The following is a 25171-nucleotide window of genomic DNA, read 5'->3' as shown; positions in this document are numbered from 1 at the left end:
ACGGAATGCTCCCACTTGCCTGGGTGTGTGTAAGTCTAACAATACTCAAGAAACTCAACCGCATTCAGGACAAAGCAGTCTGCTTGATGGGTACCACATCCATAAACATTCACTCCTTCCATCACCAACACTCAGTAATAGCATTGAGTACCATCTACAAGATTCATTGTAGAAATTCACTAAGGCTCCTGAGGGAACCTCTTCTAACCCCACAACCACTTCCACCTAGAAGGACATGGGTATCAAATATGTGGGAACATCTCCACCAGCAAGTGATCCTCCAAGCCACTCACTTGGACACGTTTCAACGTTCTTTCAGTGCCACCATGCCAGTACACTGGAACTCTCTTTCTAATGGCACTGAAGGTCTACCTTCAGCAAGTGAAATGCAGTTGTTCAAGAAGGCAGCTTACCAGCAGCTCCTCAAAGAGTCAATTAAGATGGTCAATAAATGGTGACCCAGTCAGTTATCCCACATTCCACGACTGAATCATAAAATATGCTTGCTCCCCAAAGCTGGTCACCCAAGATAACAACTTAGAGAGAAGAATACCTATCCCTCAAATAAGATCATCAGAAAGATAGTATCTGGTCTTTATCTCATTATGGTGGCAGCCTGCTATATCTAAATTGGCTGCCATATTTTCTGTATTACAACAGTGATTTTGTTTCAAAAATAAGTTCATTGCCTGTGAATTGTTTTGGGAGATTGTGACGTTATGAAAAATGATACATATAAACAAAAATACTTTTCTCTGGAAACTCAGTTGCGTTACCATGATGTGTTCAATCCAGCACATTGGATCCTCAGGATTAGGAGAAGGAATATTTACTGTCTTTTTTTAGGGGCATCATATTCTGTTCAATGCCAAATCCAAATTCTTCTAATATCTGGCAATCTCAAGGTGCACCTGTAATCAGTTGGAACATCTCCATAGTTCTGATTGGTCCAGTCTCCACGGGTCAGGACCTGGAGAAATAGGATGCCTAACTCAAAATAAGAACACGCTTCATTGAGATATAAGCCTTTGTTGTTGAAACCCTAGCTGATTTTTCATTAATTTTATTTTATTCCATTAGTTTTGGTTTGCAGCTGTGAAACACTAACTGTGGATTAAAGAAGACTTCTGGGTAACAGCGTGTGTTAAAAGGAAAATAGTCCAAACAAGCTTTGGTCTATTTGTGAGGCCACGTCTGAAGTTAATTAAAGATTGACTCTTGATTCGAAGGTTTTGCAGACATTTCATCACCAGGAAAGCTCACTATGTTTTAACAGATAGCAGAAATTGGCGATTAATGAGGTCAATACCTGGGAATTGGTTCCAGCAATTCTGGAAAAGACCTTATGCTCAAACAGATGGCTGATGTTGAATGGTAACTGGGACCTCATGGAGAAGAAGGTCAGTGTGCCAGGGAGACGGTCAGTCTGCCAGGGTGTATTTAAGTTTGACTTGGGTTTTAGTCTGTGTTTTCTGTGGCAAAAGGAATCTGGTAGTTGATGCTACAGCATAGAGATTTGAAAGCTCCCTGTCCAACCTCCCGTGAGTAGTTCTTTGAAGATTGAAGAATATAAAACTCAGTTAGAAGTATGACTGCCCTTACCTGAATGAACTGTAATGGTGACCCTGATCAGTAACTTCAGGAAACAACCAAGAAGTCAACATCTACGGCTGTGGAATAGCGCATTGTGAAAACCAGCTAATTAATCTTGCCAGTTTTATTATTTTCTTTTATTTATTCATCAAATGTGTTTGTCTTTCCTTTGAATGGTACTGAAAACAAAGGTTTATGCGTTTATAGCTTGGACCAATTAGGTTTCAGAACTTGCTGATGAAACTCAGCAGATCTGGCAGCATCTGTGTGGAGAAAACGGAGTTAATATTTCACATCTGCTGACTAAGAGTTACTGGGCTGAAAATGTTAATTTTGCATTCTCCTCACAGATGCTGCCAGATCTGTTAGTTTTGCAGCCGTTTCTCTTTTTGTTTCAGATCTCCAGCATGTGCAGTTCTTTGTTTTATTTTAGTGACCAATTACCTTATTTTTGTTGTTTAATTTTTTTCTATTAAAGTTGCTATATTGTGAAGAAATTGCTCAGTCCTTTGTTTAAGCTACAGACTTGGTGTTGCAAATTGATTATTCACAGAGTCTGGCATTGGTTATTCAAAAGTCTGGTTAGGGACCATTAATTTTGTCAATTTTGAGGGTCTTTGAAGATTATTAATTTTATTGTGTTGTGAATACGGAAGTAGAAAAGCTGATTTGGGTCAGCTGTCCCTCCCCATGTTGTAATGTTATGTATTTGGTAAAGCTTTGGTAAACCTAATCTTACTATGTGAGCAGAACAGTTCATGTTTCAGATGATATAACAGCTGTCTCCAATTAATTCATAATATTCTAACAAAGTGTTATTTTTAAATGTCAGAAGTTTCTTTGCATTTCCATGCAGATGTATTGGCACATAGATGTCTGTAATCTTTGTTACTGTGCAAGTTTCACCTTTGTAAGCTTTATTAATCACTCTGTGAGTAAAAGGATGCAGTCAAGGCTTAGAGTGAAACTTGAACCAACCATCTTCTGACTGAGAAGGAAGAAAGATATCAATATTTGAAGATTTGTGGAAAGAGACAAAAATTAACTGGGTAGGTGTAAGATGAGAGGAAAAAGATGTAAAAGGGACCTGAGGGATGACTTTTTCACGCAGAGGGTGGAGCGTGTAAAGAATGAGCTGTCAGAGGAAGTGGAGGAGGCTGGTACAATTACAACGTTGAAAAGGCATCTGGATGGGTACATGAGTACAAAGGGTTTCAAGCTTTATGGACCAAATACTCGCAAATGGGACAAGATTGATTTGTCACCATGAACGAGTTGGACCGAAGGGCCTGTTTCCGTGCCGTATAACTCTATGACTTGCCTCCTGCCCTGCAGCCATCAATCTGCATTCTGTGCAACACTCGCAACTCATTCCCAGTTCTACCATTGGCATTCAGTTGAATCCAGACATTCTTTATAATCATATTACATTGTCATCAGACCAAGCCTTCAGTACAGTGCACAATTTTGTTCTCTTTATTTAATGAAGAATATACTTGTATGTAATATCATATAGTGAAGGCACACTCAATTCGTGCCTGAGTTGAGAGGTTTACCCTTTGATCAGAGGCTTGAGGTAATCTGGTATATGTTCTCTCAACTTTGAAGAGTGAAAGTTGATCTCATTAAAACTCAGTAGACTTCCTGAGGCTTTTCCCCCAGCTGGGGAAATTGAACATACAGGGGCATAACCCCAAGATAAGTGGACAATAATTTGAGCAAAGCTAAGGACATGTCTCTTCACTTATCAATTTGGGAATGTTTGGAATTCTCTCCCCCACAGGGTATCAATTAGTGTTTATATGTTGGATACATTTAAAATTGGATGGTTGGAAAGGACAGATTTTTTGGTCTCCCAGGAAAATAAGGAATATGGGGAGCATTTGGAAATGTTGAGTTGAACCCCAGAATCAACCACGATCATTCTCATTGGTGGCTTAAAGGAAGAAAGACATAATCTCCTAATGTTCAGAAATTTTTAATTCTTTTGTGTTTTGCTGTAGTTTTGCTGTACTTTGGCTTGATGGATCTCCTGGATTGACGCTTTGACAATGTGTACAAAATACCCTAACTTTGTTTCAAAGAAATCTTCAGTGCTGAAATTACAGTTGATTGTCTGTTGGATTTTGCTCTTCATCAAATTGAGTAGTTACCTTCAAGCACAGATTCAGTATCCATTAGCACCAGCAAAATCATTTGCTTATCAATCAAGTCAAGAGTGGCTTTAAACACACAATGTGTTATCAGAAGGCGCCATCTCATTTTGGACCTACACTCTGAATGGACACCTTCAAAGGAAGAGAATTCAGAAAGCAACTCTTCACCCACAAGAATCATAGGAATAACATTAGAAGATTCAACCTATCAAAGTGCAATCATTGGTGTAATAGCAGAAACATAGAAACTATGAGCAACAGCAACTGTGAGCCTGCTCCTCTTTTCATATGATCTGGCTGATCCTCTGTCTCAGTGCCAAATTCTCACTTTCTCCCATATTCTTAACACTTTTAAAATCAAAAATCTACCCATGTCTTGAAAATATTCAGTGACTCGACTTCTATAGCCTTCTATGTTAGAGTATTCTTAGGTTCACAGATACAAATGATCTACCCTCTGTCTTGAAATAGTTCCCTTGTTTTGGTCTTCACACTGACATTCTCCATGCATCTCATCTGTCCAGTCCTGTTAGAATGTTGTTCACTTCACTCAGATCCCCTCTTATCCTTCTAAGGTCCAGTGAGTACAGCCCCAGTTGGACCAATCTCTCCCCATATGGCATCCTACCATCCTCAGTCTCAGCCTGATGAGCCTCCATTGCCCTTTCTATGTTGGAAGTACATCCTGTCTTAGGTCGCAGTACTCCAGGTGTGATTTTACCAAGGCAATAGTGCAATAGTAGATTCCTCCTTTTGACTTTAGATCCTCTGGCAACGGAGGCCATTATACCATTTTCCTTTGTAATTATTTGTTGCATGTGCCCATCTACTTTCTTAACTGGTGTACAAAGATGCCAAGATCCTTTTGTACATCTACATTTCCTAGTCATCATTGAAATGATACTCTGCCTATCTGGTTTTCACATCAAATAATTTTACATTTAGCCAGATTGTACAGCAGCTGGCATATGTTTACCCATTCATTCAACTTGTCTAAATCACCTGGAAGCCTTCTTGCATTCTCCTCACAATTTCACCAAGTTTTGTGGAATCAGCAAACCAAGCACTGATCTTTGTGATACACAATATATAATGCCTACCACTTGGAAAAATGACCCATAACTTCTCAGTGTTTCCTGTCTGTCAACCATGCCTCACTCCATGCCAACATATTAACCCCTATCTGACTTGCTTTAACTTTGGTCACTGACCTGTTATAAAGGACATTGTCAAAAGTCTTCTGCAGATCCAAAGACACCTCATTCACTGGTTCTCCCTTATCTGGTCTACTAGTTATATTCTCAGAAAATTCAATTTGATTTGTTAAGCATGATTTACTTTTTATCAACGTGTGCTGACTTTGTCCAATCCTGTGAATGCTTTCCAAACCTTCAATTATCAAATCTTTTATTATGCACTCTTCGTATTTTCCACACTACTTATGTCAGACAAGCTGGTCTGTAATTTTGTTTCTTCTCTCCCTTTTTCAATCATTGGGTTTCATCTGTCACCCTCCAACGTGTGAAAACTTTTTCTGAGTCTATGGAATTTTGAAATATGATGCACCAGTGCTTCCATTATTTACAGGCTACTTCCATTTGCCCTCTGGGATGCAGATTTCAGATCCTGGTGATTGGGAAGTTATTTGTGCCCACTTCTGTGAAGACAGAATCAAATCTTCGACCATTTCTTGGTTTCTCATTATAATTTTGGTAGCTTCAGACTGTAAGAGACTTACATTTGCGTCTGCCTTTACTAATCTTCTCCTCTTCACATATTTTGTTAAAACCCACGATGATTATTTTCATCATTTTTGTTTTTTTTAATCAATTTTGAATTGTGAGCAGGAAGTGGTGGGTAGATTTTGGGGCAGCTTGTGGAAAAAAGAAAAGGACAGATCAAACATGTTTTCTATGTTTATGAGGCCTGGGAGCTAATTGAAGGTTGAGCTTGGATTGAAATGTTCTAACAGACACAGTGACATTGGGAAGAGATTTTGTGAAACAGATAGCTGTTATTGAGGTTAAAATGTGACAGTTGGTTCGAGCAAGTGTGGAAGACACCCTGTCTTCAAGCAAATGGCAGTTCTTGAATGGCAATTGAAACTTTGGGAAGAATCAATCAACCTATCAAAGAAAAACCAGAATTATACTTTTTTTTAACTATGGTTTTCAAAGGAGATGGTTCCAGGTTGCTGCTGAGAGAATATGAAGATTTGAACATTCCCTGCTTTGTCTGATGCACAGCTTCTGGAAGCCCAAAGAGTAAAAAACTGAATTCGATGATTGCTGTTTTTACTTAGGTGAACTGAGAGGGTGAGTCTGATCAACATTTCAAAAAAGCAGCCATGAGTTGACATTAATTGCAGTCAAACAATACATTGTGTAAGCAATTTAAATAACGTGACCACATTATCCCTAAATGTGTTTGAATGAAAGGGGACTGAAAATATATGTTTCAAGGTAAAGCACACACATGAATCAAGTTGTCCATTTTTTTCTTTGCTAAAGTTATTGTGTATCATATGAAATCTTTTGTGTAAGTTACAAAACAAGCATCTGAAGTTTAATTATCTTCAAAGGACCGAATTGGTATTAATAAGTCTGGTAAGCAACCATTGGAGTGACGATTTGGGAGTCTTCAATGGATTAATTTTACTGTGTTGCAAATATAGAAGTGGAAAGGCTGATTTGGTTCAGCTATCCGTCTCCTTGGTGCAACAATTTGTAGAAGCTTTTATGGTCAGTTTCTGTGCTCCCTACAATTTTATTCTCATACGTTAGTTTCCTTCACTTGATCAAACTTTTTGCCCTCTTTTGCTTAATTCTGAAATGCTCCCAGTCCTCAGGCTTGCTTCTTTTGTCAATTTTATATGTCTACTCTTTGGATCTAATACTTGCCCTAATTCCTTTGTGTTCCTTTCCATTTTTTTTTTTACTTCTGTGCCAGACAGGAATAAATAGTTCTTGTTGTTCTTGCCCTCTTGTTGAGGGAAAACTGGAAGGAAATCAGTATTGATCAGAAAATAGTGTTGGGGAAATTAAAGAGGTTGAAAGCTAGCATATCACCAGGATCTGAAATCTACTTCCCAGAGGACTAATGGAAATGGTCCTGGAAATATTGGAAGCATTGGTGGATCATAATTCATGCAGCTGTTGTTTAAATATAAACCATTATCTATCCATAATCAAACCCTTCAGTATGATTTCCCAATCCAACCTTGCCACTTCATACCTCATACACTCATAGTTCCCTTTTTTTGCATTCAGGACCTAAGTTTTGGATTCAACTGTTTCACTCTCTAGCTTAATAAAGATTTCTACCATACTATGGTCATTCTTTCCCAAGGACCCCTCACAATAAGATTATTAATTAAACCATCATATACACAATCTAGGAAATCCTCTTCCGCAGTACTGTTGTTAGTTTGATTGTCATATCTTTGTGTGAATGAATGTCACTCATGATTACAGTTGTACTCTGATCACATTCATCTCTGATTTTTTTGTTCATTGCCTTCCTTTAATCTGTACCAGAGTTTCTTACCTACATCCATACAAATTCCACATCATCTGATCCATCATCCTTCTTAACTGTTACTCAATTCCTAGTGAAGAGCTTTTTCCTGCTCCCCGGATGCTGCCTGACCTGCTGTGCTTTTCCAGCACCACTCTAATCTTGATTCTGATCTCCAGCATCTACAGTACTCACTTTTGTCTATTACCCAATGCTACCCAATCTCCTTTCCCTTTTTGTCATTCTTCCTAAATAAAAAACATCCCTGGATATTCAGTTTCCCATCCTTGGTAACCCCAAAGAAATGTCCCTGTAATCACAACTGTATCATAACTATTTGAATCTTTTTGCATTGCAAGTTCATCTATTTTATTGGAATCGCTCACACCAGCAAAACCTTGATACGTTTTTTTCCGTACTTTGTATTTTTTTGTTTTGCAATATGGCCCCATTTGTTTTTTGGCCTTATCATTTTTTGTCTTCCACTTTTGCTTCTTATCTTTCTGTCTTTTGTTTCTATCATTGTTTCTCCATCCTCTCTCTCCCTGCTCAGGTTCCCATTCCCCTGCCATTTTTGTTTAAACCCTCCCGACAGCACAAACAAACACTCATATTATGAGTCTCATAGCATGGAATAAGATCTTTCGGTCCAACCTCCATGCCAACCATAATCCCAAACTAACCTAGTCCCCCATGGCTGCACTTTGTCCATATCCCTCCATGTACTTAACCAAATCCCTTTTTAAATGTTGTACCTGTACCGACATCCACCACTTCCTCTGGAAATTCATTCCACACACGAACCACTCTGTGTGTAAAAACGTTGCCCCTCATGTCTTTTTAAAATCTTTCTCCTTTCACTTTAAAAATATGCCCCCTTGTCTTGAAATCCCCCACCCTAGCTCCAAAGACATTGATCCCAGTCTTGCTCAGATACTACCTGTTCTACCTGTACCAGCCCCCTCTTCTCCAGAACAGGTCCGAATGTCCCCAAAGTCTGAACTGCTCCCTCCTGTAGCATTTCCCCACTGCCAGAGTCATCTGGTATACCCTGTTTTGACTCTCGCTCATATGCGGCACTGGTATAACCCTGAGATTACTACGTTTGATGTCCTTCTTTCTAATTTACATCCTAACTCCCTATATTCTGCATCACTTTTTTTAACATATGGATGTTGCTACAGATATGTACCATGTCCACTGGCAGTTTACCCTCCTCCCCTTCAGCATGCCTTATAGCCTCTCGAAAACATCTTTGACCCTGACACCAGAGAGGTAACATACCATCCTGGAATCTCTTTTGTGGCCGCAGAAACGCATGACTCTTCCCCTTACTATTGAATCACCTTGGTTATAGCCCTGCCATTCCTCTTCCTCCCCTCTTGTGTACCAGAGCCACCCATGTTGCCATGAACTGTCTGTTGAAATGTTGTCAGGTCTAACAGTACCAAAAATAGTTGGCCACAGGGGTCTACCTGCTTTCCACCACTGTGCCTAGTTGTTTCCCATTCCCTTTCTGGTGTTCCAGGCTTCACCTGTGGTGTGACCACTTCACTGAACATCCTGTCCATGACAATGTCAACATCACAGATGCACCAGAGTGAGCCCATCCATCACTGCAGGTCTGAAATGCAGTTAACCAATGTATTCATGCATGTGATGAACAACAATGTTAATATAACCAGGAGAGCCTTTCTTTGGATTGATTTTAATTGAAGGATGGCAGAATGCAAGATCATATCAAATAATAAAAAGCTCAACCCTTGCTTCATCATACAACATTTGAAAGACTGAAGCCAGAATTGGACAATCAGTGAGACAAGGCACATTAGAATAGAGGCTGCAGAGCTGTGGTTTTTGAGGTGTAGAATGGAGATATCTGGGATAAGTGAAGAGGTACAAGTGAAATCTGAGATCAAAAGGACTCTGCTGCCTGATATCTAGCAGGCATTATGGATTTTCCTGGCAATATGGTAAGATCTCACACTTTAGAAAGTCCAACGCTAATGACAAAAGAGATCAACGTAGACAAAACCCAGCCTTTTTTAAAAAGCTTGCAGATGTCTGAATCTACCACTGAGAAAAATGTTCCAAGCCTTTACAGCAAGGTTAAGATAGAAGTCCATGGGTACCAGGTGCCCTCTTCCTGGATGGTGCCTCAAAACAAAGAGATTAAGGGATCAGAATTGGCCAAGAACATGAGGCAGACGTAAACAAACAGTCAGAAACCCATTTTAAAGTTTCCTACAAAAAAGTGCAATCACTAACAGTTCAACAACTCCTCAGCACTGGAGTAGGGTGTCAGCCTGCATAAGGTGCTTAACATGACTTGAATGTACGGCTTTCTGGCACAGAGATGAGAATGCTCCCCAGAGAGCAGATGGCGGGTATCTGTTGCATTTTCAAAGAGGTATCGGTGCTCAGACTTTATAGTGCAGGAATTTTTGGAAATACATCTTTGTATTTAACACAAAATTATCTACACTTCTTGTTAAAAGATGTATATTTGATATCTAGAATTGTATAGTGTTCAGTGAGCTGCCGGTCTGACTTTGAAATACAAATTCGTATTGTTCCCGAAAGGCATTCTTAGCTCAAAACACCGTTTTAATGCCAATTATAAAAGGCACTTTGTGCAGTCCAACTGATCAGATGTTTTCACTCTGGAGACAGTTATGGGATGCAATATTCTACTCTTGGTGTTATTAACACTCTCTCCTGACACAGCATGGTGATTTGACAGGGTGAAAGTGAGGACTGCAGATGTTGGAGATTAGAGTCGAGAGTGTGGTGCTGGAAATGTACAGCAGATCAGGCAGCATCTGAGGAGCAGGAGAATCGACGTTTTGGGCAAAAGCCCTTCATCAGGATTTGACAGTCTGGTTAAGTATACCAGCACTATGCATTAGTTGTTGTCTTTTGCAAATAAATGAAGTGCTGAGCAAAGAATTTCCTCATTAGGACTTGATTGCTTCATTTTCCAACCTCATTGACCTCGTGTTTTCCAGCCTCTCACTCAGTTAAAACCAACCATTGGTGAACCGAGAGCAAAATAACTTTGCAAGTTGGCACAAGACCTCACCATACACTGATTTCACAGCTCTGATTTTATTCTACTGTTCTGTTCTAACATATCGAATTGTCGTCCTTGTGGTTGAATTCTCTTGTGCCCTGTGCGTGTGCACACATACACTTACATACATCACAGCCCTGCTCAGTCCCAATTCTGGAAAACTGATTTGCATCTCTCCACTACTCACAGCTATGTCTTCAGGTGCCTGGGTTTCAAATTCTGGAAATCCCTCCGTAAACTTCCTGCCTGTCAAAATCTCATGTTCTCCTTCTTTAGCTCTCCAAGATTGTTCTGATAACATGTTGCAATCAACATCTTCCAACTCCAAGCAGTTCAAGGTGCTTGGAAACACAATTACCTTTAGATTTCCCTCAAGAGACACATGAAAGGATAAATACTTGATTAAATGCAGTGAGCACTGCTTACATTTATGATATCACAGAGACTTAGTTGAAGAGAAAAGGAGACTTGTAAAGACTGACTATGAGCTAGTTCGCTGTTAATACTGTCATATTCATTTAATTCACATATTCTACAAATACAGAGGAACCTCGATTATCCGGCATTCACTTATCCGAATTTCAGATTATCTGGCAAAATCACAAGGTGCCAATGCTTGACTAAACTATCCTGTCTGGCATTCGATTATCTGGAATTCGATTAACCGAATGAAATACTCCCTGCCCCTGTCCTTCAGATAATCAAGGTTCCTCTGTAGTTGCTGTAATGTAATGATTTTCATATTGTTTACTCCGCAGTACTCTTCTCATTAGACTAGAAAGACTTGTAGTTGGACTTGTCCATATTAGATCACTTTGTGCTTGACATAGCCCAGAGCAATATGCACATGCTCATTCTTTTTTATTCATTCACAGGATGTGGATATCACTGGCTGGGCCAGCATTTATTACTTAACTCTATTTGATCTGAGAAGGTGAAAGTGAGCTGCCTTGTTCCAATCCACATGTTAGACCCATAATGCTGTTAGGAGGGGAGTTCAGGCAGCACATTGCAAACTCAGGACCACTATCATCAAGATGGGCAAACTCAACAATATGTGGGAACGCAGATATCTGCACAGTTAGACTTGGAAATATATTACTGTTGCTTCAGTGTCACTGGGTCAAAATCCTGAACTCCCCTCCAGATGGCTTTGTGGGTCTACCTATAGCAAATGGATTGTAGCAAGTCTTGAAGGCAGCTCACTCTCACCTTCTTAAGGCCAAATAGGGATAGGCAGTAAATACTGGCCCAGCCATTTCTTGATACCACATCGAGTTAATCAAATTGACTGAAGACTGACATCCAATGTAGATCATTCACTCATTTGAATATTGATGGAATTGATCTGAATCGCTTGCTCACAGCACTGTCGTTCATCACATGGACTGCAACAGTTTGTGAAGGCAACTTACCAACATGTTCTCCACAGAAACTTAGTAACATATTCACCACCATAACAGTAAGTGATGGCCGAACAGTAACAGTTGCATTCCAGAAACAAATTGAAACAAAGCCATTACTTAAAAAGTATCTCTCTTTGTCTCCTGAAGTGATGCAGTGTCAAAACGCATTTCATGACACTCCTGTGAAGCTAAATTGACTGTCTTACTGCAGGAAAAGTGTGATATAAATGCACATTATTGTTGATGCTTTGCTCTGTGAATTATGTCATCAGTAAATAGAAATAAATGTGTAAACAGCATGCTTTCTGAAGAAACAACCTGTCACAGGTTCAGATCTGTGAATAAAAATGTGCAAATTGCCCAAGTGTTTGTCCAGGCGAGAAATATTTTTGAGAATTATTTTTGTTTTATTTTGTCTGTTGATATGAATCAGAAAATATTCTTTGATTTCAATGCTACTGCTTGAATGCCAGAAACACATTGCAGTTGAAAAATCTTCTATTTATAGAACCTGTTCACTGAAAAGTTACACCTAGCATCTGTGATAACACCAGTGTTTCCAGATGCAGCAGGGTTAGCAATAATAATCCCAAACTAACAGTTTTGACTTCAGGTTCACAATGACAAGGCTTGACATTGACTTTAAGTAACTTGCTTTTGTGTGGACATCACCAAGAATAAAAAGAGCCAAATTATTCTAGATACCCAACCAGCTCAATGCTGTATAGGTGATGATCAGTACTGAGAAGGCGGCTAATTATTGATGGGTGAGTACTGAGTGCAGCACGTTCAGAAGATCCAAATTGAGGGAGTATTGCACAGTTAGAAGGTCAGTGTAGAGGTCGTGCTATTAGCAATGCCTCATATTTTATATTTTTTTCTGGATTTGAATTTGTAACTTTGTGAATTTCTGGGTTGTTATGTTTGAAGAGGTCAATGAAAGGACATGAGAACGTGAATTCCTTAGCAGTCACATGTCTTGTGATAATTGCTCATTTACTGGAGACCACTGAGCTATGTTTTTGATTGACTGGTTCCAGTTTCTGGTTTGGATATTGAGAGACGGTTGGCAAGAGGCCTGACAAAAGGAAGAATTTTCCCAGCTCAGCTCTACTATTTCTGGAAAGCAACCCTTTTTGTGGATCCATTGTATATATGAATGCTGGGCCAGCTGCTTTTACTTGAGAAGCCTGTGCAAGAGTTTGTGTTTGCAAAGGACTTCAGTGGGAATTCATGGTCAACACCATTAGTCTTTGCATGCCAGAACATCAACTCAACAGTCATCTGAGCCTCTCAAACCTTACTATTTTACCATAAGGAACAAAGGCTTATTGGCTTGAAGTGTTCCTTTTTCAGTGAACCTTTGTTGAGAAAGTCAACTTTTCTGTTTTTCTTTGCCTGATGTGTATTATCGGATCGAGACTAGTATATACTTATCCTTTCATAGTACAAGTTGCATGTTAACAAATTCTACACCTTCACAGAACAAGTTTTAACTTATAATGATTATTTAATAAATATGCTTGGTTGATTCACCTTTTCATTCAATATGGCTGGATGCTGTGAAGTCTAATAGCATCAGGTTGAACCGAGACTTGGAAACCTTCTAGAGTGCCATCTGCCCCTCAACCTCCAGACCCTTCAGGTTATGGAGCAGTTCTGTTTAACCCGTCCAACTTCCAAATCCTTCAGGTATTGAAGCAGTTCTACTGAGCAAGCACTGAGGGTGGCAAGGGTGCAAAATGTACTCTGTATGGAAACTTCAATGTCTGGTACTAAGAGTGACTGAGTAACAAGCTGCTTAAGTCCCAAAGTACACATCTGCCAGATTGGATCTACAGCAGGTCTTGAGAGAATCCACATGAAAGAAAAACCTAGTTGACCTCATCCTCATCATTACCCTGTTATAGTTGCAGAAGTCTGTCATAACATTCGCAGGAGTGACCATTGTATAGTCATTATGGATACAAATTTTCATCATTATGATAAGATAGCCCCCATCAGGACATGTGACACTAGCACCATGTTAAATAAAGTAGACTTCATACTTATATCGCAGATTGTAACAAATCTATCTGGAGCTATTGCCTATCAACAGCAGCAGAACTGACTTTAACAGAATCTGTAACCTCATCATTTGACATACTCCTCATACTATTCTTGCCATCAAGCTGGAAGATCAACCAGGATTCAATGAAGATGACAGGAGGGCAGCAGCAGGTAAACCTGTAAACAAGGTGTCAACCCAGTAAAGTTATAACAGAGGGCTCTTTGCATGCAACTTGTAAGAAGATGGCAATCACATAAGATAATGTGATAAGTGGAGTGAAATGAATCCACAATCATTGAATCAGATCTCAGCTCTGCAAGTGTGATGGTGGTGGACAATTAAATGAAGGGGGAGCCCAGTACCTGAGTGCAAAGTACAATGTTTGCAGCAATGTTCAACCAGAAGAGCTGAGTGGCTGATCCATCTCAGCTTCCTCCAGATCTGATCCCTCACTGGCTTCCGACATCATGGATCATTAAATCAAGAAATAGCTGAAGGAGCTGGATATGACACAGGCTGTGGATCCTGACAACACTGGGCATTGATATTGGAGATTTGTGTTTGAGAATTTGTCATGCCCACAGACAAGCAGTTCCACTACAGCTACAACACAGGCACCAAACCAGCAATGTGGAAAATGACCAAAGAATATGCTGTGAAGTGCTTCTGTGATCTTTTCTCCAGCATTTATAGTGGTTTGTATACCACTATGAATGCCGGAAAAAAGATCACAGAAGCGCTTCACAGGAGGCTCTCAAGCACTGAGGATGTCACCTAGACAGGGGACGAAACATCTGCAACACAAATTCCCAGCTCGGCGAACACAACCACAACATCTGTGGAAATAGAAATAGAGATTGCATTTTGAGTTTGGCCAGACTGCTTCAGAACTCAAGAAGAAGAACTCAAAGAAAAGAATTATGCAGGCCCAAAATATAACGGTTTTTCCATCACAGATGCTGTCAGACCTGTTGAGTTTTCCAGCATTTGCTTTAGTTCATTTTAACTAAAAACTTCAACTCAACTTCTTCAATTCTCTGAGCCCTTTGATTGGTTTGATTGTTTGCCTGATGATGATTATAGACAAATCTTACATCTACAATTATCATTAAATTATCTGTGAATAATTGACAAGCACCTATGGAGCATAATTCAGTTGGTTCGCGAAGTCCCCAGCACAAGACATGAACATGAGTATAGGCTTCTTCAGATGATTGCCTTATTTCTAAACTATGAATACAAGAAAATATAATATTTCTAAGTTATTTTATATGTTCAGTCAGTTGCCAGAAGAACCAGCACATGATTTATCAGCCAGTTATGTAAAAGCTATGTTTGCACCCAGAACTATTGCCATCAGAGATCATAGGACGGCACTGGGAACTGGCACGTCTAAAAATGGGATTCTTCTGCCGCTTTATGTGACTTCCTTTCTCCTATCCACGAAGCCCAGCCTGATGCTCATGTAGATGTTTACAGCCCCTGGCAGTCTATCAGTGCTTTATGTGTCGAGAGTGTGGTGTTGGAAAAGCGCAGCAGATCAGGCAGCATCCAAGAAGCAGGAGAATTGACATTTCGGGCATAAGCCCTTCATCACAATCTCTGTCAATGCTTTATTTAAAGTTCATCTTTAAATTATGAGATTGCACAATGAGTGCAGGCAACTCTTATGTTGCCTTTAATACACAGGGATTGGAGTACAGAAATGGAGAAATGGTGTTAGAATTGTACAGGGCCTTATGAAACTACATGAAGAATACTGTGTACAGTTTTCATCTCTATGTTTACAGTCATAGAGATGTATAGCACGTGAACAGACCCTCTTGTACAATTCGTCCACACCAACCTGTTATCCTAAATTAACCTAGTTCCATTTGCCAGCAATTGACCCATATCCCTCTAATCCCTTCTTATTCATATATCCATCCAAAGGCCTTTTAAATGTTGTAATTTTTCCAGCCTCTACCACTTCCTGTGGCAGCACATTCCATAAAAGCATCACCCTTTGAGTGATAAAGTTGTTCCTTAGGTCTCTTTTAAGTCTCTCCCCTCTCACCCTAAACCTATCCCCTCTAGTTCTGGACTCCCCTATCCAGGGAAAACATCTTGTCTGTTTAACCTATCTGTGCCCTCATGATTTTATAAACCTTTGTAAGGTCACCCCTCAGCCTCTGAGACACCAGGGAAAACAGCCCCAGCCTAATCAGCCTCCCCCTAAAGCACAAACCCTCCAACCATGGCATCAGCCTTGTATATGTTTTTTGAACCCTTTCACATTTTACAACATCCTTCCTATGAGGGAGACCAGAATTGCATGCAATATTCCACAAGTGGCCTAACCAATGTCCTGTACAGCCGCAACATGACCTCCCACCTCCTGTACTCAATGCACTGACCAATAAAGGCAAGCATACCAAGTGCCTTCTTCACTGTCCTATCTACCTGTGACTCCAGTTTCAAGGAACTATGAACCTGTTCTCTTTGTTCAGCAACACTTTTCAGGACCTTTCCGTTAAGTGTATAAGTCCTGCTCTGATTTGCTTTTCCAAAGTGCAGGGCCTCACATTTATTTCAGTGAAACCCCATCTGCCACTCCTCATCTGATCGAGATCCCATTGTACTCTAAGGTAGCCTTCTTCGCTGTCCACTGCACCTCGCATTCTGGTGTCATCAGCAAACTTACTAACTACCCTCCTGTTTTGACATCCAAATTATATAAAAGCAGTGGACCCAGCACCAATCCTTGTGGCACACCACTGGTCACAGTTGTCCAGTCTGAATAACAACCCTCCACCACCACTCTCTATCTTCTACCTTTGAGCCAGTTCTATATCCAAATGGCGAGTTCTCCCTGTATTCCGTGCAATTTAACTTGGCTAACCAGTCTATCATGAGGAGCATTGTCGAATGCCTTACTAAAGTCCATATAGATCACGTCCATCACTCTACCCTCATCACTCCTCTTTGTTCCATCTTCAAAAAACTCAATCAAGTCAGTGAGACATGATTTCCTATGCACAAAGCCATGTTGACACTGCCTAATCAGTTCTTGCCTATCCAAATACATGTACATCCTTTCCTTCAGGATTCTCTCCAACAACGTGGTCATCACTAATGTCAGGCTCACCATTCTACAGTTCCCTGGCTTTTCCTTATCATCTTTCTTAAATAGTATCACCACATTAGCCAACCTCCAGTCTTCCAGCACCTCACCTGTGATATCGATGATACACGTGTCTCAGCAAGAGGTCCAGCAATCATTTTCCTAGCTTCCCACAGCGTTCTCGGGTATACCTGATCAGGTCCAAGGGATTTATCCACCTTTATGCATTTCAAGACATCCAGCACTTATTCCGTTTTAAAGATGCCACCGTCTATTTCCCCACATTATTTATCTTCCATGACCTTTTCCACAGTAAACATTGATGCAAAATACTCATTTAGTATCTCCCCCATCTCCTGCAGTTCCACCCGTAGGCTGCCTTGCTGATCTTTGAGGGGCCCTATTCTCTTCCAAGTTACCCTTTTGTCCTGAATGTCCCCTTGGATTCTCCCTAACCCTATTTGCCAAAGCTATCTCATGTCCCCTTTTTGCCCTCCTGATTTCCCTCTTCAATGTACTCCGACTGCCTTTTCACTCGTCTAAGGATTCATTCGATCTCTGCTGTCTATACCCGACGGATGCTTCTTTCTTTTCCTTGCTCAAAACCCCAGCCTTGCCTTTCATCCAAACAGGAAGGTACTGTCTCTGGGCTCAGTTTATCTAATTTTTAAAGACTTCCCATTTTCCAGTCATCCCTTTACCTGTGAACATCCAGCCCCAATCAACCTTTGAAAGTTCTTACCTCATACTGTCAAAATTGGCTTTTCTCCAATTTAGAACTTTAATTTTGAGATCCGGTCTCACCTTTTCCACTGCATTAAAACTTATAAAATTATGGTGTTCGGCCCTAAAGTGCACCCCCACTGACACCTCAGTCACTTTCCTGTTTTCTTTCCCAAGAGTAGGTCAAGTTTTACACTTTCTCTGGCAGATACATCCATATGTTAAATGAGAAAATGTTCCTGTACAAGCTTAAATTCCTTTCCATTTAAACCCTTAACACTATGGCAGTCTCAGTCTATGTTTGGAAAGTTAAAAAACCCCCGACCATAACCACCTCATTATTCTTGCACATTACTAAGATCTCCTTAGAAACCTGTTTCTCAATTTCCTGCTGACTGCTGGGTGGGGTCAAGAATACAATTCCAATCAAATGATTATCCCTTTCTTATTTCTCAGTTCCACGCAAATAACTTCCCTGGATGTATTCCCAGGAATATCTTCCCTAACTACAGCCATAATGTTATCCCTTATCACTCCTCCTCCATTCTTGCTCCCTTTTCTGTCCTTCCTATGGCACTCATATCCTGTAACATTAAGCTGCCATCCCTGTGCTATATTTCTGTAATTGCAATGATATCCCAGTCCATGTTCCTTACCATGCCCTGGGTTCATCTGTCTTCCGTTACACCTCTTGCATTAAAGTAAATTCAGTTTAATTTATCAGTTCCACCTTGTTCTCTGCTTTTTCCTGCCTGCCCTGACAGTTTGACTTGTTGCTATCCTAACTGTACCTATCTCAGAACTGCTAAAATTTATAGACTCCCTACAGCGCGGAAGTATGCCATTCGGCGCATTGAATCTATAATGTCCCTATGAAAAGCATCCCAACCAGACCAACCCCACCCTCATCCAATTATGAAACCTTGCATTTCACATGGCTAATTCACCTAACCTGCACATCTTTTGACTGTGGGAGTAAACCAAAACAGCCAGAGGAAAAGTGCATAGACACAGGGAGAATGTGCAGACTCCACACAGATAGCCGCCTGAGGGTGGAATCAAATCTAGGTCCCAGGCACTGTGGGGCAGCAGTGCGAATGACTGAGCCATCATGCTGCCCTCACTTCCCAAACCAGGAATGGAACCGAGATCACAGAGGTTAGAGCGCTGAATCTTAACCACCAGACCACCAGGGAAGTGGAGAATGTAGGCATTAATCCTACTACCTCTCACATGCTACGTGTGAGCTCTATCAATTGAGCTAATTCCGTGATGCTAATGCTCCATGGGTATGGGGGTTGTCCAATCATGATATTTTGAATAAATTGGGTCCATATTCTCTGGAATTTGGAAGAAATGGAGGCAATATTACCAAAATGTCAATAATTCTGAAATTATTTTGACAGGGTCGAGGGTAAGAGGTTATTTCTGCTGTGATGGAATCTAAAACACGAGGTTTGAGGGGAGGGGCGTGCTTAGTACATGATCAGGCGAAGGAGTCAATTATGTAAGCCTGAGAAGTTTAAAAAAAACTTTACAAAAAGGCTTGAGAGATTTTGGAATCCTTGACTTAGACACTTATGTATACACTACTACTTTATGTATACATTTATTGTGTACACGTCAGGCTTTTTTTAAATCTATCAGGGAAACAGGGATATGGGAGTGTGTGGGAAAGTGTAATTGAAGCTGAAGTTCAGCCACCATTGTACTGAATGGAGGAGCAGATTTGACAAGCAGTATGGTCTACTTCTGCACACAAGCTAAGGACAAGCTGATTCCACCATATTGCATTCTGATTCAACAATGCCTTTCAAAAGAACTTAGGATATGTAATTTGAAGGAAACATTTTTTGTAAGGTTGTGGGAGTAGTCGGGGTGTGAGACTGATTGACTCACTCTTTGAAAGAACCAGTACCAGGATTATGGCCAAATAGTCTCCTGTATTATTCCATGATTCTGTTAATCTTTCTTCATATAGCTTAGTCAAAAATTCTGAATTTGACTCCCTGACAGCTCCCAAGGAGCATCCTCACCACAAGATTAAAGGTGGCACCTTCTGAAGGGCAGTTAGGGATGGGCAATAATACAGAGGAACCTCGATTATCCGAATACCAATTTTCCGAAAATCGGGTTATCTGAAGGAGATCTCGAGGTCCTGATGGAAACATTACATCAAAGACGTTTTTCCAACAGCGATCGCGCCTTTTGTTTACAGTGATTAAACAGACACCGTCTCCAAATGACTGTCTGCCCACCCTCTCTCTCTCTCCCCACACTTTTCCTGGAGTTCTACACAGGAGTGAACTGTAAACCTTCCTTCCCCCGATAATCTCTCCACCATTGTCCTGTACAGAGCAAAGGTGCAACCTGTCAAAAGGTTGCGGTAAAAAGATCTGTGGCTGTGGCTGTGTGTGTGCGCACTATTTGGAGACTTACCCCATAAAGGCAACTGCAGCAGTCTTGTTGGCGCCCAGTCCAGGGGCGGGTGTGTACGGGGTTGGGGCGGGCGGGGGAAAGTGTTGCATGGGATTGGGGGTGGGGGGTGTTGGGAGCGGGGGGGGTGGTGTTGCGGGGGGTGGGAGGCACAGTTGGAGGTCGGGTGGGCAGGCGAGGGGTAGTGTTGCATGGAGTTGGTGGCGGGGGGACGGTGTTGGACAGGGTTGGGCGTGGGGGCGGTGTTGCACGAGGTTGGGGATGGGGGTCAGTGTTGCACGGGGTAGGGGGTGGGGTTTTGTTGGGGGCAGGGCCTTGCGCACTGTTTGCTGTTGCAGTCTTCTGAACGAGGAGCAGATTTAAAAAACTCCGAGCCCCAGAGGAAAGGCATTTAATCGATTATCTGCCCATCACGTTCGGATAATCGAGGTTCCCCTGTATATGTCCTTGATAGGTATTCCAGATACAACCTTCGCAAGAAACCTAGAGATGCCGAGAGGCAATACCAGAGTACGTTAGAGACCCAAACTAACCACACGGATACCTGCCGTCTGTGGCAAGTCATACACGACATAAGGGGCTACAAATTGAATCAGAACAGAATCGCAGACAAAAAATTCATCTCTTCCAGAATCACTTAATGCTTCTTATGCTTGATTTGAGGAAAAGGCCATTGAAATGATATCACCTGCCCCAACAGCCCCAGATGCACCTGGTCCCTCAGTCACCACTGCAGACATCAGATAGGCCTTCCTGAGAGTGAACCCAGCGAAAGCAACTGGCCCGGATGGAGTCCCCAGCAGTGCACTCAGATCCTACGCAGATCAGCTGACTATTCACTGACATTTTTAACCTCACCTTGCTACAGTCTGAAGTCCCCATCTGCTTCAACAAGAGCATCATCATCCCAGTACCAAAGAAAACATGTGCACTGTGCCTCGATGGCTTCCACCCAGTGACTCTGACCCCCATCATTCTGAAGTGTTTCAAGAGGTTAGTCATGGCTAACATCCACTCGAGCCTCCCAACCTGCCCCGATCACTTGCAATTTGCCTACCGGCTCAACAGGTCCATGGCAGACACCATTTCCCTCGTCGTACACTTGTCCCTGCAGCATCTGGATAATAAGGATACCTATGTCAGGCTTCTACTTATGAACTACAGCTACGCTTTCAACACGACAATCCTAACCAAACTAATCGTCAGACTCCGAAACCTTGGTCTCTGCTCCTCCCTCTGCAATTGGATCTTTGACTTCCTGAACCACAGACTGCAATCAGGGAAATTAAACAACACCTCCTCCCCAACAATCCTCAACATCAGCACTGTGCAAGGGTGCATACTCAACTGCCTCACTGTATTCCTTGTACACTCATGACTGTGTTGCCAAGTTCTGTCAGAACTCCATTGACAAATTCGCTGATGGCACCACCGTTGTAGACCAGAAACCAAACAATGTCAAGATAGATTGCTTGGTGATGTCATACAAAGATTTCACCCAATGTCAATAAAACTGAAGAGCTGATCATTGACTTTAGAAAGCAAGAAGGAAGACAAGCCCCTCTCTACAGCAATGGAGCCGAGATGGAGATGGTTGAGCACATCAAATTCGGAGGAGTAATGATCACCAATAATCTGGCCAAGACCACCCACATTGATGGGATAGTCAAGAAGGCACAACAATGTATCTCCTTCCTCAGGAGGCTAAGGAAATTCAGCATGCCCAAAAAGACCCTCACAAACTTTTACAGATGCACCATGGAAAGCATACCCCGTATGCATCACGGCCTGGTATGGCAACTGGTTTCCCTAGAACCATAAGAAACTCCAGAAAGTTGTGAGTATAGCCCAGACTATCATGCAACCCATCCTTGCATCCACTGACTCCATCTGTACTTGTTGCTGCAGAAAGGCAGTCAACATCATCAAAGAACCACCCCCCCCGATATAATTTCTTCCAACTCTGCCGTCAGGCAAAAGATACAACAGCTTAAGCACACATACCAACAAGTTCAAGAACAGCTTCTTACCAGCTGTTATTTGACTTCTAAATGAACCTTTCAAATTTCAAATCTAATATTGATCTTGCTTTTTGCACACTTTCATAGCAGCCGTAACTTTGTATTCCTCGCTCTGTTCAAACACCCAATGACCTTTGGGTCTTTGTCTGTTATCATCTGCCTGTATTGCATGCAAAACAAAACTTTTCACTATATTTCTGACATGTGTTAATAATGATTCAAATCAAATCAAATTAAATATCCTTGACAGTAATAGCCACCTTGCAAGAAGGAATAAAGCCATTCTTTCTGTCCAATCAGTTGAACTTTGCAGAGCTAAACAGTTGAGCAGCAGGAAACCTTAATGTAAACTAGAGTGCATTGGAGCTAATTGCAAAAGCCCCTTTGCTGTCTCCTGTCTCAAACCTGCATGGACGTTGCCTCTTTGGCACATTTAATGATCCTTCCTTTACTCTCAGTGCTAGTACAGGGGTTCTCGCTGTGCTTCTTTACATATTTGTCAGATGATGCTGTACCTGCAAGTCAGAACACATGGTGAGAATGTTAGCATCATCGGCCGTGGTAATCTCCTTGATGTGATCAGAAGGCTGAGCACTCTCGATCGTATTCTCTGTCTTCAGCAGTGATGTGGCTCGAGTGGGGAAGCTGGGTTTCCACATATTCACATCTGTCCCATTGCCAAAAGCTTGCATTGCATTTCCTGCAGAAAAAAGGCATTTTTAAAAAAAAAAAATCATTCACTAGTCTAGTCAACTTATTTCATGAATATGAATCTGATAAAGTTGCACTAAACTGCAGTGGTCCATTATCTGATGGAAGGCGTTTTTGTGATTCATGAATCTAAATCTTGATTTTGTATGGCATTCTTCATGTAGTAATGTGTTGTGAGGTACCTTATAGGAGTGTAACTTGTTAGAGTGCAATACTGGGCAAAACGGAGATTATGCAACCGGTCATGACAAGTCTGGCTAAACAGAGAAGTCTAAATGAGTGTCATAATGAAGGAATGTATTGATTAGAGTAAGATGGAGTAAGTTCTAGAACTTGGGGTCCTGACAGCTGAAGCACAGCTACCAATCATGGAGCAAAGGAAATTAAGGCTCTGTTCTCAGAGAATGGAATGCATTGCAAAAGGAAGTGGTGGAGACTGATACAATTACAATATTTAAAAGGGATCTGGATGGGTATATAAATAGGAAGGGTTTAGAAAGCGAGAGGCCAAATGCTGGCAACTGCAACTCGATTAATTTTGGATATCTGGTCAGCATGGACCAATTGGACTGAATGGTCTGTTTCTGTGCTGTCCACCTGTATGATTCTATGATTTCAGTTATAGAGCTGGAGAATATTACATACAGCGAGGCCCCGAACAGATTTTGAAACAAGAATAATTATTTTATAGGACGGCATGGTGGCCCAGTAGTTAGCCCTGCTGCCTCACAGCACCAGGGACCTGGGTTTGATTCCTGCCTTGGGCGACTGTATGGAGTTTGCACATTCTCCCAGTGTCTCTCTGGGTTTCTTCCGGGTGCTCCAGTTTCCTTCCATAGTCCAAAGATGTGCAGGTCAGGTGAGTTAGTCATGCTAACTTGCCCATAGTGTTAGTTGCATTAGTCAAAGGTAAATACAGGGTAGGGGAATGGGTCTGGGTAGGTTACTCTTTGGTGGGTCGGTGTGGACTTGTTGGGCTGAAGGGCCTGTTTCCACACTGTAGGGAATCTAATCAAAAAGTCAGATGTTGTTGGATGAGGAGCAAATGTGCACTGTGTTAGGATTTCAGCCAGCAAACCTTTCAATGAGTCAAAGGCTCCAAGTATTGCAGATGAAAATACTTTGTGAAGGACTTCTGTTCACACTTGGTTATGTAGTCTGGTGTACTCCAAAGAGCAAAGAATCAATGATAAATACCCAAACAGTCATTTGGCCACAGTTCAAGCATTGTCTTGATTACCCAGTTATACAAGCAATATTAAGGCCATTACGTTTGAAGGCTGTTGCGTTTTGACAAAGACACTGAGAAAAATATTCCACTTTCAATTTTAAAGGACCTAGTAGAGCTTAATGTTGCTCAGATGTTCTCCTGGACCAGCCCACCAGTATTTGTGTTGAGTAAAGTGGTAGGAAAACTTGCACAGCAAATAGGACTCTTCCACAAATAGAGCAGAATCGTTTTGGGCCTTTGTTATTGTGCATTTAGTAAAGTGGGCTTGGTTTTACATTAGGGGAGAAAGTGAGGACTGCAGATGCTGGAGATCAGAGCTGAAAATGTGTTGCTGGAAAAGCGCAGCAGGTCAGGCAGCATCCAAGGAGCAGGAGAATCGACGTTTTGGGCATGAGAAGGGCTCATGCCCGAAACGTCGATTCTCCTGCTCCTTGGATGCTGCCTGACCTGCTGCGCTTTTCCAGCAACACATTTTCAGCCTTGGTTTTACATTAGTCAATAAAGAAGGTTCCTGCCTGAAAAGTTGACTCTCCTGCTCCTCAGAAGCTGCCTGATCTACTGTGCTTTTCCAGCTCCATACTTTATCAACTGTGACATTGCAGCATCTGCAGTCCTCACTATCTCCTTGGTTTTACATGACACAACTTAATGTATTTACTGAGGGAATGATTTTTCCTGTGCAGAGGGAATTTTTGCCTGGTATATCACTGTTTGGAAGGTAGAACTCACCACAAGTTTTAGATTAGATTAGATTACTTACAGTGTGGAAACAGGCCCTTCGGCCCAACAAGTCCACACCGACCTGCCGAAGCGCAACCCACCATTCCCCTACATTTATCCCCCTACCTAACACTACGGGCAATTTAGCATGGCCAATTCACCTGACTTGCACATCTTTGGACTGTGTGAGGAAACTGGAGCACCCGGAGGAAACCCACAGAGACAGGGGGAGAATGTGCAAACTCCACACAGTCAGTCGCCTGAGTCGGGAATTGAACCCGGGTCTCTGGCGCTGTGAGGCAGCAGTGCTAACCACTGTGCCATTGTGCCGCCCATAAATTGTAGTTATGGTAAATATTATTGATCTATTTCAAGTAAATCTCCACAGTAGATGAAAAGTTAAAGAGAAGGATGTGTTTTTTTTGTTTTTAT

The 25171-nt window shown here is 41.5% G+C and overlaps 1 protein-coding gene across 1 annotated transcript in view; it reads right to left on the bottom strand.

The window, feature by feature from the left end:
• Window positions 1–25171, bottom strand: part of LOC122543017 (GDNF family receptor alpha-2-like) — a 318753-nt gene that overhangs the window by 5430 nt on the left and 288152 nt on the right. The window contains exon 7 of the mRNA XM_043681193.2: window positions 22593–22777. Within this exon, the coding sequence (XP_043537128.1) occupies window positions 22593–22777 (185 nt within the window). The remainder of the gene's footprint in view (window positions 1–22592; window positions 22778–25171) is intronic.

Source organism: Chiloscyllium plagiosum, unplaced genomic scaffold (assembly GCF_037043375.1).
Source record: "Chiloscyllium plagiosum isolate Xiang-an unplaced genomic scaffold, Cpla_swu_hap1 HiC_scaffold_48, whole genome shotgun sequence".
Taxonomy (NCBI): Eukaryota; Metazoa; Chordata; class Chondrichthyes; order Orectolobiformes; family Hemiscylliidae; genus Chiloscyllium; species Chiloscyllium plagiosum.
This window is presented reverse-complemented; position numbering and strand designations above follow the sequence as displayed.